This window comes from Echeneis naucrates, chromosome 13 (assembly GCF_900963305.1).
Source record: "Echeneis naucrates chromosome 13, fEcheNa1.1, whole genome shotgun sequence".
NCBI classification, from domain to species: domain Eukaryota; kingdom Metazoa; phylum Chordata; class Actinopteri; order Carangiformes; family Echeneidae; genus Echeneis; species Echeneis naucrates.
The window spans coordinates 1,168,297-1,188,510 of NC_042523.1; the positions used below are offsets into that span (position 1 = coordinate 1,168,297).

A 20,214-nucleotide genomic window follows, 5' to 3' on the forward strand; every position below is an offset into this window, starting at 1 on the left:
ATAGACTGATCTCCCCACCCCGTAGGTCAAAGATCATCACAGTTCACCTCATTGTGTATTAACTCACTTTATTTCAGTGTAAGGGCAGTAAAAAGTGTGTATCTATGATCCAACTGCTGAGCTCAAATGAAAATCCTTCCATCTCAGTCTGTACAGGCTGATGCTTCATCATCATCATCCCTCTGGAAAGAGACAGGTGGCACTCTCTGAGTTTAGGACCTTCCTTCATTATTTGTTCTGCATCTTATAATCAAATAGAAATAAGCATAAATAAGAGCATGCTCCATCTTTTGTCAGTATTTGCCCCCTTCTACCATCACTTCCTCCTGACAAAATAAAAAATGTCCAGAGTTAATGGGAACAGATGATGATGAAGCCAAATGTTGATTTCTCCTCCTGTTGAAAATCTTGGGTTTTTAGCAAGAAGTAGAGAGTAGAGGACTTTCCCATGATGCTCTTTGGCAGCAGACAGCAATGTTAGGGCAGCATGACGTAGTTCTCAGCAATTTCCAGGACATACAAATTGGACAAACCCAACTGGTCCTCAGTCTTGTGTGTCTCCAAAATGACCATCCTGCAGTGAATAGGTGGCAGCTTGTCAAACAGATATACTTGAGTATAACACAATGAAAATGTTCATAAGGGGAAAAAAATAGGCGTGTCAATCTGATGTCAGTTATAAATTATCAGGGGACATAAATCTGTCTGTGGTGTCCTGACTTCACATCCATTATTACATTTAAAATATCCCATTGTCTGCCCTACTCAGCGTAACCTGTTTGTGGCATACAGGAGCTGGGCTTGTTAGTTTGCTATGGCAAAAACGGCCAAAATTTCTGAACAGACAGGAAACAGCAGCGCATATAGAAACTGAAGCCAGCATATGCGGCGTACCTGTCCGACTGCACTAATCTGTAGATCTTCCTGTGGTCAGTGGTTTCCTCCAGAACCTCACTGAAACCTGGCCCTCTCCTCTGCCAGCCGTGACGCCACACAGCCAACACCGTGTCCTCGAAGAACACTGGAGAGACAGACGAAATCAGTGTGAGGGTCCACCATCTGCAGTCAACCAGATGGTTCATAAGAGGGTCACCTCACCTATAGACTCCACATCATGCTGGAAGGTAACCTCATACGTCAGGGAGCGGGTGCTCTTCAGCTCCCCCCTCAGATCAACTATATAAACTGTCTCTGGAGGACAGAGGCCAGTGCAGAACCATTGGTCAACAGCACAGAGGAAAGATCATGTGGAATTTACACAATATCATAAATCCCATCGCTGTCAGATAAACAACTGAACTGTACAATTTACAAACTCTCAATGAACTTCATGCCTCAACCAGATGGAGCCATAGACACAACCTTAATCTGAGCTCCCGATAGAGATGGAGTTTACAAATCCGAGCCTCAGGGGGTCTCCCCCGACCTTTCCATCTGGCTGCATCTCCATCCATATCACAACAAGCACATATTAAAGAATGAATACAAAAACATTGAAATCTTCTGGTACTTATCATTTAAATCAACAATGTCTTGCAAATATGCCATGCAATAAGCTTCTGCAAAAACCTTGAAAATACTAATAGGATTAATAATATGATAATGTGCAACACAACATATTGAGTGATCTCCAACATGCTGGAGTGGACACATCAATAACCTCTAATGCAACTTGACACATTATTCCAGTAACAGAAGATTTCTCAGTGCTTGAGTCTTCAGATATTTGAGCTGTTGTGTTTCCCTCTCAGTGTATAAAAATGTATTATATCAAGTGAATATTAACGAGAAAAACCTTTATCACTTACTTTCTAAAAGGACGAGCAATGAGCTACAGTCCAACTGGTTCATTTGCACAACATCTGGACAAGGTTTCTCTGCAAGAAAGCATACAAACCCAGACCACACAATGTCAACAAAAACTGTAGTGTGAAAAGTTAAACTATTATTACGCAGAACATTAGCCATTCATGATGTTGTGCTGAGTATTTTGCTCTCAGGTCAACCCACCCAGGCCGCTGCTGGTGAACCAGGATGTGTTGGAATTCAGGTTCATGTATTCTACATTGACTGGCTGGCTGGGACTTGACCCCCGAGACACACCAATACACACCAGGGGGTATTCCTGCTGGGGTGCCACGACCATCTCAAACACTCGCAAAGGGCTGGGCAGGGGGAAGTCAAAATTCTGCAAACAAATAGAGGGAAAGTGTCAAGTCCAGAGTCGAGCCTCAACCCAACCGTCTTTGGGGCTTTAACACTTCAAGGACATTTAAACCTTCAAGGTTTCAGCCACATCAAATTATGGCTCAGGGCACCAATGAGTGTATTTCTAAGCTATGACTTTCATGGTCACAGGGCCAAAACTAACACAGAGAATCAATAGTGACCATAGACAGCTTAATTTCCCCTGGAAGCAGACGTATCACAACTACTTACTATTTCCATCGTTATAAGGCTGTGACCAACAATTACTGGGGTGTGTTACTATAATTGAGTTTACTAAACTGATGTCCCCACCTGCTCTCTCAACTTAAGGAGCTGCAAAGTTGTTCACACAGACAGGTTACCCTCATCGTAGCAGATTATGTCTCATATTTAATAGGCTACAGTATGTAGGAAAACGTAGGGCTGGGCCTCTGACACCAAGCACAGCCAACCCCCTTACGTTTCATGGACTTTTGATAAGAGGTTGATGTAGTGTGCTCGTTCTACCTAGTTGACATTAATGTTAAGTCAAACCTCAGATGGTTATGTGTCAAATAGAGGAGCTCTGACCGCCATACTTCCTGTCTGACGAACACATACGTGAAGTCACATCAACCTGACGAGACTAAGCTATTTTACCTTGATGAGCATGAACTTGTGCATTGGCTCATACCACTGCAGTAGCACCACACTGGACTCCAGAGCACAGCACAGGAACACACAGCCCTGCTGCATGCTGCCAGCTGTAGAAGACAGGACAGAAAACACTGTCAATTGTCTTCTGGACAGAAGTCTGCAGGAGTCTGAATCTCACATATTAAATTCAACTCACCAACTATCTAAATCAATCTGTCAGCAAACTATATGTTACCACAAAGACATACTTTCACTATTTTCAGTGAATTGGTTGATGTGTAAATGTAAAACTGTACAACACAAAAGCATTTCACATAATGCAGCGTTTGGTCTCACCAACTGAGCAGGTCTTGCAGCCTTTTGTATCAGGTATTTTACATGTCACTGTGTATTTCCTGGAGATAGAGAAGTTTATGACTGACATGAGCAGATGTAGGGATTTAATTTTTCTTTTTTAACTTTAAGTTAAGGAGGAGAGAGAAAAATAAACAGGAAGAGAGCACACCAGCGTTACCTTGGTAACAGTCTGTGAGCCGGCAAGGCAGCCATCCTGTGGTCTTTCCGAGCCTGTTCATACAGCTCTTTCAGGGAATGGGAGTGAAGTTGAAGTGATTTACCTGTTAACACAGAGGCAGAAGCATCTCATTAGTCATCTTAGAGTCTGTCATTCTTTTGATGCTCATGCTCATACTGCTAATGTTATATTACAGCCATATCAGCACACAGAAAACATGCAATCTATCCACTGGTGACAACTTCACCAAGGTGGACAATTGTGACCAATAAATATTTTATCAATATCCATCCATCTATCCATCTTCTACTGCTTTTCCATTTCTGGGTCCCGGGGGTGCTGGAGCCAATCCCAGCCAACATTCCAGGTGGGGGATGGGGTACTCTCTGGACAGTTTGCCAGCCCATCACAGGGCCAACACACAAAGACACACAACCACTCATGATCGCATTCAGACCTATGGACAATTTAGAGTCACCAATTAACCTAATGTCTTTAGATGGTGGGAGGAAACCCTCGCAGACACGGGGAGAACATGCAAAATCCACACAGAAAGGACGCAGTCCGTTAACCGAACCCATGACCTTATTGTTGGGCAACAGTGCTAACCACTACCCCGCTGTGCTGCCATTTTATCAATATGCTTGATAAATTTGTTTTTAAAGCTTTAAAGTTCACAGTTAAATGAGGTTCCAGCTCTGAGCAAGCGGTTGATTCTTTTACCTGATATAGACATGAGGACATTGTTGATGGTGTAAACCCAGGTACACTTCCCTGGGTACAGCTGAAAGAGACAGAGCAAAATAAACCATCTATTCATTTATCCAACCAGGTGTGAGTTCACTATTTTAGTTCCTCAAGAATGACATCAACAACTAAACCATGTTTCCCAGACTAGTTCCCTTTCCCCCTCATCTTGTCAGGCCAGAGACTGTGAAACACGTCTGTGATGATACTCTATATTCCCAAAAATAATTGTTTGCCTGCCTTGACTCGCATATGAACTTAAATGACATCCCATTCTTAATCCAAAGAGTTTAATATGAGATTGGCCCACCCTTTGCAGCTATAGCAGCTTCAACTCTTCTGGGAAGGTTTGAGGTTTGAGTTGATGGGAATTTTTGACTCGTCTTCCGAAAGCACATTTGTGAGGTAACACTCTGATGTTGGATGAGAAGGCCTAGCTCTCAGTCTCCATCTGCAGTGATTGATTCTGCAGAAAATTGGCGACCTCTGTGCCCAATGTGCCTTAGCATCCGCTGACCTTGCGCCGTCATTTTACGTGGCCTACCGGGTCTGAGCAGCTGTCGTTCCCCATTGCTTCCACTTTGTTATAATATCACTAACAGTTGACTGTGGAATATTGAGGCGCAAGGAAATTTCAGGACTGGATTTGTTGCACACATGACATCCTATCACAATACCATGCTGGAATTCACTGAAAGCGACCCATTCCTTCACAAATGTTTGTAGAAACAGTCTAAATGCCTAAGTACTTGATTTTGTACACCTGTGGCCATGGAAGTGATTCAAACATCTGATTTCAATTATTTTGATGGGTGAGTGAATACTTTAACAACATCGTTTATATCTGTGCAGTACAGATATTAGGAACAGATTTTACCAGCTCCATCGTGGCCTCAGAGCTGTTGAGGTTCAGAGTGTAGATCCCTTCTTCTGCTCCCAGGACCACATGCTGATCTGATGTGAAGACACAAGACACATGCCAGTCAGATAGATGTTTTGAACCCAAGCAGCGAAGTTACTGTCACTCAGAGATACAACCTCTGCTTGCTGGGTTTTCCCAGGTGGTGGAGCAGTTTATTTTAAGAGGACAGCCATGAAAGATCTTTTTAAAGTAGACCTGAAACAGAGAAGACCATGTAAAATGCCTCCAATGTTATTTCTTTTTTAAGCCACTGCATGAATCTCACACCAGAATAACGGATTCAGCTCATTATTGACAGAAATCAACTTCCAACTAAATAACTAAACTCTTGACGTGATTACAGATGATGGAACCTCTTGGGCAGACAGAGCTGTTTGTCTGAAACTGAAGATAAAAAGACATCTGAAAGCATCTGCCAAATGAAAACCAGAGGGAAATAGAAACTGACCGGTGGCTTCTTCATGACAGGACTGACACACTCAGCAGGGTCCTGACAAAAAGAAGGAAAACTGGATGAAGTGTTTAAGAACATACCAAGAGGAAGCAGAATAAGAAGAATAGTAGCACCACCAACATCTACAGTTGAATATTAGTGTCTGTAAATCTGAGTTCACCTCTGTTTCATCTGCTGATCCTTAAGTTCATCTATTGTTGAAATATTTCTACAACATCACACAGTCAGTATAGCAGCTCAGTGGCAAGAAGTAGATAGAGAGAATCTCCATCTGTCCCACCTTTGATGCCGGTGGTCGCCTGCGGATGCCTTTAGGTGGAAGCTCCGGAGGAAGCAGGTCTGCAGGCTTGTCATTGAGCTGGACTGGAAAGGAAACAGGGTCTGGACCACACACACACAAATGCATAGTAAAAAAGTGTCACTCAGATGAAGGTAATGCCTGAGGAAGGAACTGGACAAACCAGCTGATTTGCTGACTGATCTTTGGGTTGAGTCCCTTCTGATCAGGTCACTTCAATATGTTTACCCTGGAACTAAATACTGAAGAACTTGTTTTCACTTCTTCCATGTTTCTGCTGTAAATAAATAATAAATATAAAAGAAAAAACAGACCAAAGTTTTCTCCTGAACACATCTTGGGCACAGCTTACCAGAGTGTCTGGTGGATTGTTGTTGGGGTGTTGGTTGGACGTGTGATCCACTTGATGTCCTGAGAAGGGAAGAGGCAAACAGAGAACAAGGCTTCCTGTTCCGCTCATCTTCCCCCACCATGCTCTCCTCTGAGCTGGTCCGTGCTTTGGGCTGCGCATACACAACATAAAGCTTTTAACATTTGCATTTGAATGAATGCTAATGACCCAATGACCAAACTGTGAATTCTGATGACTAAATGGTGCTAGAGCGGGATGTTCTTGTTTGAATTTCCCCCCCGGGCTCATTCAATAACATGGAAGCTTAGTCAGTGAGTCCAGGCTCATATATGAATCATTCTGTCCTTAGGCATTATACTGTTGAATGCTGAATAAAGCTGTTAAAAAGGATGACCGATTAACAGAATATATTTTTACAATTAACCTGATGAACTATTAATAAAATATCAATAAAAATACAAAGTAACATTTAATGCCAAAATAATTCTCCAGTTTCTAATTCGGTTGTGTTGGGGAAGACAGTAATTGACAGTAACCATTTGTGATTCAGATTTCAGCTTTCACATGAATGCAATCATTTTCCATGAGTTTTAATGACAAATGAGAATGGAAAGATGCAAGAGATTTTCATTGACATTAAGTATTATTTTATAAATAGTTTCCCTTTTTAGTGAATGGTCACCTTTGGAGGAAGTGGAGGGGGCATCTCATCAGCTGTGTCACTGTAGGCAGAGACAGTCACTTCAGTCTGGTGTTTAAATGATGCAAATTAAAACTGAGGTGAGTGGGTATTTGTTGCTTTTACCTGCTAGCTTGTATTGATGGACTGAGGTAGATAACAGACAGAGAGAAGGTGAGTAATTGGTAAAATGTTTATAGGCCTGAGTGTATATAAAGAAAAAGCCATAGTTTATTTCAGGTGACTGTGGTGTCCTGATTAATGTGGATTTAGTGACACTGTGTTTTCTCACATATCCACATCATCGTAGTCATCATCTGAGTCTGTGTCATGGTTCCTGAGAAAGAAAGAGAACACAGGGAAAATATATTTGTGTTGGCGTCATATTGACTCCATGTCTGAGGTGATTTGGGACCAGTTACCTGACTGGAGTCTTTGAACTGCTGGTAGATCCCACAGAAGGTCTTAACTATAAAACAAATCAAGTAAAGAAAACACCGACACCATCTAAATGTTCCAGTGCTGATTGAAAGGTTCTATTTGATACATTTTTAAAATAATGATGCATTTTGGCAAGTCCAGTGAAGAAGAAGTGGGCATTCTTGAAATTGAACAGGATGTAACACAGTGAAGTGTATGTGTGTTTATTGCTGCTAATTGTTAACTGACTGTCCCACTATCAGCAATCAAGACTTTAACAAACTATGGCACCAACATGAAGTTTATACATTTGTCTAAATCCATAAAATTTTCTGAATTCCTTCACATTATGTATGCTTGATGTTATACTTTATTCAATATAAAGTAGAAGTATAAATATTTATTTGTGTATCTGTGTATGTACATATACATATTTTCTTTGTGAACATTAGTACATTTTCTAATCTAATGTGTTGTGTTCTTACGGTGACATTGGGTGAGTCTTTTCTTACAGGCCTCTGAGTGTAGATCTGTTCCACTGAACAAACACAAGTCAAAATATTCAATACACTCACAAGAAGCACAGAGAGCAGAGATTATGACCAAGAAAACATCAAATTTGGAAAATTAATATCATCATAAAAACAAGCAACTTTAGTGTAATGACAAATTATGATTCAGTTTATAAGCAGTCTAACTTTTAATGATTATGTTGTCTTACAGCTGATGTCAGAGCTGGTCCTTTCTGCGCGGTTGTGTTTGTTGATTGACTGGATCCTCCGTAAAGATCCAACAACTGCCACCTTAAAATCGGGAAACCAGTGAGCAATTTCATTTTAGTGATGATTTCTGAGGTGAAATCATATTAGGCACAAAGCCAACAGCTAAATAAACATACTAGACTTAGCAATAGATTTAATATATTTTCTGACTAATCAGCATTTGATGATCAACAGTTATCAGAGACAGAGATGAAAACCTCCATGTCCTCGTCCTCTGTCACCATGCAGGTCTTCAGTTTCTCAGGGTTGTGAAACTTTTCCAGCAGGTCCAGGGTCAAGTCCTGGTTTAGACACTCTTGGGTCAAAAAAGTGTTCTGCAGATCACAAACAAGGTGAAGACATGGGACAAATTTATTAGGACAAATTACCAAAGAAAAAAGGGCTGTCAAGACAAAACTCAGCCTCAGATTTCACACTGGATGACAGGGTTTGAAGCTGGTGTGTGGTTTCAATGTTACAATTTCACTTAAATCCCTAGAATCATAATTTTTACATTGAAAAAAAAAAACAAAAACTAAATATAATAAAATTTGTTTAAATTAAATAGCCATTATTTATTCACATTATTTTCGCAAAGCCACAGGGAGCCATGGGTTGCCAACCCCTGCGTTAGATCCATTTTTATATCAAAAGTCCACATTTGAACTTCTGTAATGTTTTATCCTCTACCTTTATACTGTGTGAACCTTCAACAACAAGCAATTTTAATTTTCAATCTTGAATCTGAGTACACATTACAGTTGCAAGCAGTTAGCTGGTATTCTTTTGAGGCTGAAAACTGAGGTACTGACTGAGAGCATCTTAGCAGCGCTGGGTCTCTTCTTCGGGTTCCTCACCAACATGGCCTTGACAAAGTTATAAAAAGTGGATGACCTGCAGACAGCGGATGCGTTCACAACGTTTTAGAAACCTCAGACTTAAAGAGTTCAATCAGTTTGACAAGCCATCAATATACACAGGACACAGATATAAAGTATAGATTGTGTTATTGGTTGGATAGTCTTCTTCATACAGATGATTAAAAAAAAGGGAGGTTTTATTTACCATTTTGACTTGTCCTTCAGTTTTGGAGGCTGATAGCCGCTTTTGGACATGAGAAATAGGACACTACCGGAAAGAACACAATTGATCACAGTCAGCAACAATCTGCATCTGTTCAATTAGGTTCATGACCATCACACACCACACACACATTTGCACAGCCCTGGTCAGTTAGTGTGTAGCTGATGTGTTTTCATCGATTAACAACAGTTAACAAGACAGAGCGTGTGTGTGTATGTGTTACCGTAGAGGATGGACGTCAAACATGGGCGGCTGTAATTCCGCCAGTTCTATTGCTGTGATTCCCACAGACCAAATGTCACATAGTTCATTGTAGCCACCTTTTATCTCCACTGCAGCCACTTCTGGTGCCATCCTGTGAGGTGGGGGGTGGGGGGGGGGGTTTGCACACAGAGACTGTGTGTTCACTAATACTTATGATGGTGAAATACAGTAAGTAGATGTGGTGTGCAAGAGCATATTCCACAGGCTCAAGATTTGGGCCTCACCAATATGGCGTCCCAATGAAGGACATCCGCCGGGCCAGAGTGGCTGTAATCTGAGCTGAGATACCAAAGTCGGCTACACATGACAGAAGGTAAAACGTTATATGGATAAAAATCAACCATCACATCTTAGGGGTCTGATTTGGTATCTCACTCATGTTGGTGTGCTAATTAGCCGTTAATCTAAATGAAATGTATTTATTTCAAACAGCTGTGATGCTGACAGGAAGAATTTCCTGAAAACTGAGGAAAAAGTCAAACAGATACATCAGTTTTCTTCAGTGATATATCCTATTTAGGTCAACATGTTGGGTTCATTGCAAAATTGCTAGTAAATGGAACCAGGTAGAAACAGATAGACAAGTTTAAACCTTCACTAACGAGCAACCGGAGACAGTAATTTCAGCTGTAACTCCAGTGACTCATCTGAACCACATGCAAACATGCACCTACCCAACTTGACCTTGCCCTGATTATTAAGCAGGATGTTGGCCCCCTGGCGGAAGAGACAGACACAAGACTCTGATTTACTGACCATCACTGAAGCACACAAGAGGAAATAAAGATCAGCACAGCCCATCATCAACATCATGTTAAACTTCAGAGGCTCAGTGATTGAGATTTCACTATTTCCATTCAATCTTGCTCATTATTTTAGATGCACAGTGAAAAATAGATTTAATTTTCTTGTTCTCAGATTTGATTGTGAACATTAACCTTCTTTGTGAATCACAGTTTTCCTAATGAATATCATATAATGGACACCAGATAAACGTAAAAGATCCTCAGATGCTTTGATACATATTAAGTTTCCTCTTGATAACAAACAAATAACAATTTTCTAGTAGCTATCATTTTACCACAAAGATGCAAGTAAAGTATAATGTCTTTCTGACACACTCACCTTGATGTCTCTGTGGATTTTCTTCTGTGCATGCAAGTAATCCAGGCCCTGATTTCACACACACACACACACACACACACACACACACACACACACACACACACACACACACACACACACACACACAGAGTAAAGATGATGAACATGCCAGGCTGTTGAGATCTTGACATTTCATTACCTGCAGCATCTCCCTGCAGATGTAGGCAATCTGAGGCTCAGACAGAGGACCAGTCACTGTGAAGTAAAGGTCACTATTTATATATCAACAACAATAACAATAATAATAATAAAGACCACAGGTCCAGTTCAATCAGACGATCTGACATATTTATTAATCTGAGAACAAACATGCCTCAGCCTCAACCCCTTTTACAGACCCAGTACCAGATCTGGCTAAGCTTCTCACCATGGTAGATATCCTGGAGGGAGCCTCCTCCACAGAACTCCATACAGATCCACAGTTTGTTCGCTCTGCAGGTGAAGAAAATAGTGAGTGACTGAAGTGATGTTTTGTAGATTAGAGAAGAAACAGGATGTCAGCTAACCGTATGTAGCTGCCATAATAGGCCACAATGTTAGGATGTTTGCAGCTTTTCACAATGACGATTTCCTGCTGAATGATGGAGAAATCATCCTCTGTGGAGACAGTGAACACACCATAATTAAATCAGATCAAAATAGTAACCGTGGCTGTGTGTGCATGTGTGTGGTTATGTGTGCAACATTTTCTTCCCATGTAAATTTGGTGCACCTCAAACAAAACTAGTGAAATGTATGTCTGCATGAAATCGTAGCTTTGACTCTTCCTTAGCTGTGAGCCACTATCTCTCTCTTTCTCTCTGTGTGTGGGCCTCGCTTTACCTGCAGTGTGAAACCTGTTACTCCATCCTGGAGCACAAGTTGGAGTAGTTTGGAAGCCAGAATAACCATTTGAAACTGGGACTGCCCCACAGGAGGAAATTTCTGTTTCCACAGTCTCAACATTTGAGCAAAAACTTCAACATTATCAAAACCTAAATAAATTCAATCAAAGCGTCACCTGGTTCCATCTTGATGACCTTAATGGCTGCCAACTCGCCATTCTGCTTGTTACGGGCCTGAAAACACAAGTACACATACACAGCAGGTCAACAGAGCATCAATTTTTTTTATTTCAGTTGATTTTAGTGTGTGGGTGTCAGCACAGCTTCATTTACATATTAGCTGTCCAGATCAGTGGAGTGAAACAACCCTACCCCCTTCAACCACAGAGACATTAACAACACACATACACACAGAAGCATGCACGCTGACCTTTAAAAGTGTGATACCAGAGTGTGGTGACACATCTTGTTAGTTTATGTATCATTTATAACCAGGAAATAGAAAGAGAATGTCCATCACACAAAATAACTTTTTTTCCTGAACATATTGTGCTACAAAACACATGTTCACACAAACACACAAACATGTTCTGCTGTTATAGGATTAGTTCAGATCTTCAAAGAAAGGTAGATTCAGGGGATGATAATTATTGTCCTGGGCATTGATAAGAATGCAGGCAATTATGCTTTCAATTAGTTCATTTCAAATTAAATCACATCAATGGAAATAACACATGGGTTGATGAGCTGAAAGAAAGTAAAAACAAGAATTAGAAATGTTCAAACTGTGTCATGATTCAAATGAATCTGTGGAGGATAAACAAAACTCCCAGTTCAACTCAGCCTGAGTACAAAGTGCAAACTCCTTACTACTGCCGGGTTAGGGTTAGGCTACGTCAAGGAGAAAGAACCCATTGAATGGGAGTGCATGACTTAAATAAGATGCCCTCAGTTGGACTTAATCATGAAGGAAGTCAAACAAGAAAAGGAAGTAATGTAAAGGAAGAGATGTGCGTAAGAACAGTGTTCTTCATCTTCAGCTTCATCTTCACTTTCATCTTTATCTACATCTTCCCCTTCACGTTCACCTTCAGTTTCATCCTCCTAAAGCTTCCTAATAAATCAGTTGTTGGTGCTGTCAGAGGTCCAGTGTCAGATGTTCTCACATATAGTTCACATGTAGTTCAAGTCCCACCCCTCAGACCTCAGAGTTACACAAAGCTGTGGACAGGACAGTGTCTTTCCATTATCACATCAACCTCTCAATCTCTCTGCTCCAGCCTGAGCAGGAAATTGGGCAATCAGTGTTTGGAGATTTTTTTTGGAAATTGACAATGGAAACCTGGTACAATTGATATACTGTGTGTGTGTGTGTGTGTGTGTGTGTGTGTGTGTGTGTGAATGTGTGTATGCACGTGTGCGTGCGTTCATGAGAGAGGAAAAATGCACTACAACTCATTAGTAAACAACCAAACACAAACAAGTTGCCAAGTCATATGTCATTTCTTCTGGTTGCTGGGTCTTTCCTCCGAATCAACAGACACACACACACACTTACTGACAGTCAAATTCAACAGAAAGAGAAAAGATGAAGGAAATTAAGTTGATTATTTTAACTATTTTAAATTCAAATGATCATCAAATTTGTTGTAATAACAGGAAAAGTCAAAGTTAAAGGACAGTCTAAGAGGATAACACTTCATGAAATCACACCATCACAATGAGCTAAGCTAGTGCCAAGCAGCACCGAACTTGTAAACTTCCCCCTGGTCTGGTCAGTAAATAGCTAATTACCAATGTAGCAAGTGCAAAACTTTAATAGCCCCTTCAAAGATTGTTGAGTTTTGTCTCTTTTCATTTCAGCCTTTTTGTGTAAAACAAGAAAATTATTTTTAATAATAATAAACAGTGTGTGAAATACCAATAAACTGAAATGTTTGAAATGCCAAATGCCAAAAATGAAAATTTACCCCAATAACTAAACATCAAACAAATCCTGACCTTAAAATTTAGATGAGATCCACATCCTGATTCGCCATATTTCCTTTCTGTTTCACTGGAAAAGTATTTACTTGTTTCCTTATTGTTGACAGAGAGAAATAAAAAAAACTATTTAATCTCAGTAACAGGTTGCAAACCAGTTTTCAAATCAAATTAAATTTCTTTATAAAGGGTTCAATTATTAAAAAGTTACATCAAGGCACTTTACAAATAGCGCAGGTCTAGACCAAACTCTTTATGGAGTTGTTAAAGAGCCCCCACATTTCCCTCATAGAGCAAGCACAAAATCTTCCTTTAAGAGGCAGTAACCTTAGACAGAACCAGGCTTGGGAGGGCGGCCAGCTGCTGGACTGGTTGGGTTGGAGAGAGAAAGAGAGAGGCAGAGAGAGAGTGTGTGAATGGGAAAAAAGGTGGGGAAGAAATGGAGAGAAGATGTGTAAAAAAAACCCCAATTAATTTAAAAATACAACAAAACATACTGATGTAAGTCATGTTTTAAGCCTGGGAGGACTAAATGTACACTACTAAATATTAGCAGTAGAGAAAAAAAATATTTTTAGTTGAAGAAACAATAATGGTGTTTGTTAGCTAATTTCATCCTCAAGAATTTCATTCAACATTAGCAATCTTAAAAAATTTCTGGAAAAGATAAAAATTCCCAGATTAAACAATGAGGAAGTTTCTGGACAGTGCTCAGAGTGAGGAGTGGACAGGATGGTTTCAAGTGTTTTCTGGTTGTTGACAAATTAACTTCAGTTTTCATCTTCACACACCAAGACCTAAACACATAGAGACTAACACACACAAACTAACACTCTCTCACTTAACTTGACTAAGTAAATGAGCAATGACAAACAAATTCAATAAGATGTATGTCTCCAGTAGGCCTCCATCTACACACATACACACACAATTGTCTGGTATTTTATTGTATTAGCTCTCTTCTTCTTTTTGGGTTAAAGATAAATCAACACATACCAAAGTTAAGGTGCATTTAAGTGTCAGAAACACACAGACAAACACAAACTGACACACGCAGATCAGCACACAAAACAACAGTGAGCAGTGAAACAAGAGTGAACTTAACCTCACTGAATTGTACCAACCCAAAAGACAATGATAAACGAAGGTAAATATTCATTACAAAAGTTAGACGGTCCAAAACCTCTGAAAAATAAAAGCATATTTTGTGATTTACTGTCGTGGTAAATGTTACAGACCAGGGGCCTGTATTAAGTAAATTTAACATGTCCACGAAATGTTCCAGAGATCCAGCTTCACTTAACTATACTCTCAATCAAGCTAGTCCTACGATTCTGGTTATAAACTTGCTAAATCAACCCACATTTATCCTGTCTAGTTATCAATCTATGCACATAAGAGGGGAGGAGTTTTCAGCATCCAACCAATAGCAAAGATGGACAAATCTCCACTGGGCAACGCTTTTAGAATTCGCACACTTAACTTTTTCAGTGTGTAACGATTTTTAGCCTCATACTGACAACTGTGCTTCTGGCAATGTGAATCTCTATGTCTCACGTAGAAACCCCTCTGAGGGAGCAAATGGGTTTTGTTAGTATTAAAAGTGGAGAACACACCCAGATGAATGCGACTAAATATTTATACATAAAAGTATTGACACTGACTTCAGGGCAGGAATCGTTTGTGCAAAATTTGGGCAGAATGGACAGGGTATGCTGGAGTTAAAAGAACTCCTGCGCACCTAGAAATTGACAGCAACTTACATCCAGCAGGTATAATGGACAAAAAAGATTTTGAGCTGAACTTTTCATCTTCAATGTCTTGAGATGATTCTGCATGAATGTAGTCCTTTGGATTAAAACTTTAGGAAGATTTTGTTAAATTACAAAGTGTGGAAATTGGAAAGAGTGAAAACAGCATCAAGTTTGGTCTGGTCCTGCTCTATATGTAAAGTGCCTTGATGTAACTTGATTTGGTGCTATGTAAATACATTTGATTTGATTTGATCTAAGTCAATCTGGAGGGGCATGCTTATCAGTAACGTGATGTTGTCCAACAGGTAGAACACGATCATAGTGGTAGCACAACGGAGAAAAAAAAAGGATGTGTGACATCAGATGGTAGTAATGCTGTCTGGGTGGATGCCACCAGTTATCAAAGCCTGTTTATTTCCATTTTAAATTGTACCACATTTGTAAGGAACATTTTTGTTGGATGAGCAGCAGAGCTGAGTATAGGTGGACTCAACAGCCAGGCCGACTGACTGAGGTCAGTCGTTCTGGTAGGCCATTGCATCCTCTCCACTCCCAAATTCTGAAGGTACTCTCTGATAAGCCTTGGCCTGTGGGGGCAAGCATTGCCAGCTTAAAGGACAGAATTCTGTCCCAGACTGTGGGATTGCCACTGGTTGCAGAATCTTATCTCGATAGCTCTCTACATTGAGATTGCTTCCAATGATGACAAGTCTAATTTTTCCAGTGAGGGAGATGCTACCCTACACTATCACTTTGCCTCTACCAAAAAGTTTCTTGCTTGCTTTCTCCACATTTTGACTGTATGATCCAACTGCTGTAGGTAGAATCTGGACTCATCGCTGAACATAATGTTCCTCCACATATTCAGGTTCCACTGCACATGTTGCAGACACCAGTGCGAATGGGCCTGACGGTGAAGGGCACGGATGGCAAGCCTCCTGGCAGCCCTATAGCACCGGAGACTGCCTGCCTGCAGTCTGTTATGGATTGTCTGGGCAGAGAGCCATCTCATCCTGAAAACCTTGACTTCAAATCTGTAGAGACAGTCAATAGTACCTAAGTGCCAAAAGGGTTAGAAAGTGGTCTTCTTAGGGTGTCATTTTCTTGGGACACCTGTTTCTGACATCCCCCGTGACATGGAACTTGGCCTTCACTAATGAGCTGGTACTAGGGTTCACTCCAAATAATGTTGCAACTTGGTTTTGCTGGACGCCAGCTTGAAGTTGTCCTATCACATTGACCCTATCCAGATCAGATCAATGTGGCATGTTGATTCTTGGAGCAGACACCTAGCAGGGCCCATGCTCACACCTGGGGGTACCAGAAGCTCAAAACAAGAGTCAATAGTAACAGCAAAATAAGCAGTTTGGCATTGGTAGAGACGATTTGGCAAATTTTTCATGGGCACAGCCCACATACTCAGCTCTGCTGCTCATCCCTCAAATGCGTATTCTTTACAAATGTGGCACCATTTAAAAGGGAAATAAACAGGCTTTCCAATACACACACACACACACACACACACACATATATATATATATATATATAGGAATGGAACCTGAATTGATGTCATTGTTCCACCTGTATTTGTCTTACTATTTCACGTTAACATTACTGCTATATTCTTTCTTGGCAGCATATACCCTAATACTCACTGAAGTGCATGTGCAAGTTTAATTGTGTGTTTGTGTGTGTGCATGTGGGTTAAGTGTGTCTGTCTACATCCATATTTGAAGGAACACTAACTATGCAAATATCTGTTGGTGTGTTGAACAGAGTGGTGGGTTTACTGGGCTGTTTAGAGGAAGTGTGCTTACTCTGGCCTGCTTTGCATCATTTGCAGTTTATTGTTCATGACAGTCTGAGCAGCAGGTGAGAAAACTGAGTTTTTCTGTACTTGGTCTACAAATCACATGTTTTTAAAAAGTGGTAACCATATCAAAGGTGATACATTCGAATCACAAACCCAGCCTCAGTATGAAGGACAGTCTGTTCCTCTAACAATGAGAGAAATGTCACCTGAAGCCTCTGGTGCTCATCCTTCCACCCTGACCCCCCTGTCCTGAATCAGAGACCCCTTGCCACTCGCTCTCATTGTCACCATGAACCTGTGACATAAAAAACAGATTTAACAAACACGAGGTGTCATGGTCCATGATTGATGGATGGACACGACTGCTCCTGAGAACTCTTTTTAATCCCCATTTAGTTCCCCTCCCTCACTCAATGGAGGGGTTTGCTTCCTAACATCAGATACATCCTGCTTTCTTTTGATTTTCTGTTGATGAATATGATGATAAATCATAATCAATTCATATTCATTCATATTCATAACCTTTTTTTGAAAACTACAAACCACTAATAGAAATCCAGTGTATTGAAGAGGTAGATTTTTAATGAGGTTAACTGATCCCTTCAGCACTGTGACTACCTGACTTCCATCTCTTGTAGTCTGTGATGGTGACAAATTCAAATTTAAAAAAGATTGTATTTCACTCACTCACCTTCTCATTCAACACATAGAAATGTACAGAGATGAAACAACCACTCAGACTCACACTCATACCTTTAGACAAATTAGAGTTAAAATAACAATAATAAAATAGTATATTTATATTTATAATATTTATATGTATTAGAGCAAACATCAACATTTTTCTTCTTTAACATTTCTGATCTGAGCTTAGCTGACAGACCACTAAATGTGACCTTAAACCTGAACCCAAAGCTGGACCTGAATAAAATAATCGTCTGCAGACAAAAAGCATCTTTTAGTTCTACTGAAACTGAGGCCAAACAGATAAATTCTGAAGCCTGCTCAACACCTTATAATCAAAGTGAAAAATCAAGTTAGATCATCTGAACAGGCTCTGGAGTTGAATCCCTTCACATCACCATCTTTCATGTTGTGTCTTTAGTTTCCTACCCTTCCTAAAATTGGTGTTACCCAAGTGAACATACCAAACTGTCATTTGAAGATTTACAAGACAAACTTAAAAACGGCCTCTGTTTCAATTGGCGTAACAGTCTCGAAAAAATCAGCTATGAACACGAATACTTTCACTTTTTGCAAAACCACTTCCTCCAGCAGAACTGAAACATGGACTGTTACTGTGATGACCCTGAATCGGTGAAATTGATCTAAAACATAAGATTATCAACAAAGTCTAAAACGTTCAGCAAACCAAACATGTGACTGTGGCTTCAGCTGTGAAGGTAACAGAAGACATGCTTTGACGATGACCGTCATCTGCTGAAAACCTGGATTGAATGGTAGGGTTAGGGTCCCATTTGATGAAAGCACAGACTGATGTGATGGAGGAAGCAGCTCTGACCTTGTACACTTCACCATAGGTTCCACCTCCCACTCTTAGCAGGATCTCAAAGTCGTCCTGAGGGTTCCTGGTAGAGATGTCCAGAGCTGCCCTGTGCTGGAAGTCCATTCTGTTCTCTGGGTGATTAAAACACCTCCTCCAGCATCTTACATACACACACACACACTCCCCACACACCCACACACACACACACACACATTCACACTCACACTCACACACTTGGTGACATTAACATCTATCGTCAAGAAAACGAATGAAATCCTTTGAGACGTGTGCTGCTGAGAAAACACACTCCGTCTCTTTGTCTGTGTCGTTCAGCTGCTCACACACACACACACATACACCTTCCTGTTTCTGGTTCTCAGCCTGTTGATGATCCGCCCTCTATCTCTCACACCTTCCTCTCTACAGTCAAAGACATTTTTTCTAAACTCATTTGCATAATCCATTTTCTTGTTGTGTTGTGTATGCATGTGCATGGTTTGTGGCTGGTTAATTGCACTTGAACTGTTAGGGTTTTCAGTGTAAGTTTCAGTCTCAGCTTTTATGCATGCTGACATATATTTGCATGTGTGTGTGTGTGTAAGCTGCAGCTCTGCAGCTAGAGTCCCTGGTGCTTGGAGCTCCTTCTCAGCTTCCTGTTGTGAAGCGTTTCCCCACAGATAAAAAAAAAAAGGGGCGCCAGTTACTTCCTGTTAACAAGTGAAAAGACTTGATCAGTTCTGAAAACATCACCTGAATCCAAAACCTTTTTTACTCTCAAGATGATTCCAAGCAGAATCAGACAATGAACTCTGAGCTTCAACAGATTCATGTGAAAATGCCTCAGTCTGCAAAGTGGACAGACCAAAGTGACCTGGGGAGGTTTGGACAATTAGCTGAACTGTGCTCCATTATATCATCTACAGCTAAAATCAAAGAATCTAATACATCAACCTGTGGATTTTTTTAGACGCAGTTTTGGGACCAAAAGCCATTCCAGTCTTTTACATCTCCTCTCTGGAGTTGAGTTGGCCATTCAGAAGAAGAGTTAGTGGGGCTTGGGGGTGTGGTTGAGTACATGCTGTGACATCAGAAAGTTCCACAAGCCCTGACAGTCGGTTTTGAGGCTCATTTTCTGAAAACAGGCCATAAGCATTTACTAAATTAGAATCAGAGACCAGAGAATCTGACTTTTATTGCAAAACTGTTCCTCGTGTTACCAAAGACGAAGCTCATATGTTCAGCTCAGCAGCTATATTATCAAACTATTGCAGCACACCAAAATGATAAATATAACTAATTTTGCAGATATACAAACCTGATTATGGCTCTAGATGAGACATTAAAACCTCCCTGACATTGACATTTTCAAGGACAAATTGGTCATATTTTCTCAATGGCTTCTTAAATTATACTGTGTAGATTTTTCTTTCCTTTCCTGCTGCTGTCACAGTCTGTCCTGCCCTGATGGCTCATGTTTTGTTTTCATTTGTGTTTCCTGTTTTATTGTGGTCACTTTCCTCTGGTCTCATTTCAGACCCACTTCCTGTTAAGTTTCCCACCTGTTTGATTGTCTGCCCTGCCCTAATGTGTTGCACCTGTGTCTCGTTGTTTTCCCTCTCCTGGTGTATTTAGTCTGTCTTCCCTTCCTCCTCTGCCAGATCTTCTTTACTTCTTGTGAGATTTCCAGCGTTATTTCTATACTAGTACCTTGTGTGACCTTTGCTTTGCCCTCCACTGACTTTTTTGCTTGCCAATTTGGATACCTGGACTGATTACCAGTGTATCAACCTATTTCTTTGTTTTAATATGTTATATTGATTTTCTGGAACTT

At 40.5% G+C, this 20,214-nt stretch overlaps 1 protein-coding gene across 1 annotated transcript; it reads right to left on the reverse strand.

The window, feature by feature from the left end:
- Positions 1–51: 51 nt before the first annotated feature.
- On the reverse strand, positions 52–18,738 carry map4k1 (mitogen-activated protein kinase kinase kinase kinase 1). Its single transcript, XM_029518450.1, has 32 exons — positions 18,399–18,738; positions 11,503–11,560; positions 11,009–11,099; positions 10,870–10,934; positions 10,642–10,697; positions 10,464–10,511; positions 10,013–10,055; positions 9,563–9,635; positions 9,298–9,429; positions 9,057–9,119; positions 8,804–8,885; positions 8,210–8,326; positions 7,952–8,033; positions 7,716–7,768; positions 7,233–7,279; positions 7,103–7,147; positions 6,937–6,957; positions 6,814–6,853; positions 6,132–6,282; positions 5,762–5,862; positions 5,476–5,517; positions 5,144–5,222; positions 4,983–5,059; positions 4,082–4,142; positions 3,359–3,461; positions 3,181–3,239; positions 2,848–2,951; positions 2,011–2,188; positions 1,809–1,877; positions 1,099–1,191; positions 895–1,021; positions 52–574 (listed from the first exon to the last, which is right to left on the reverse strand). Exons 1-32 carry the CDS (start codon positions 18,504–18,506, stop codon positions 478–480), a joined length of 2,565 nt encoding a protein of 854 aa, XP_029374310.1. The 5' UTR covers positions 18,507–18,738; the 3' UTR covers positions 52–477.
- Positions 18,739–20,214: the final 1,476 nt, after the last annotated feature.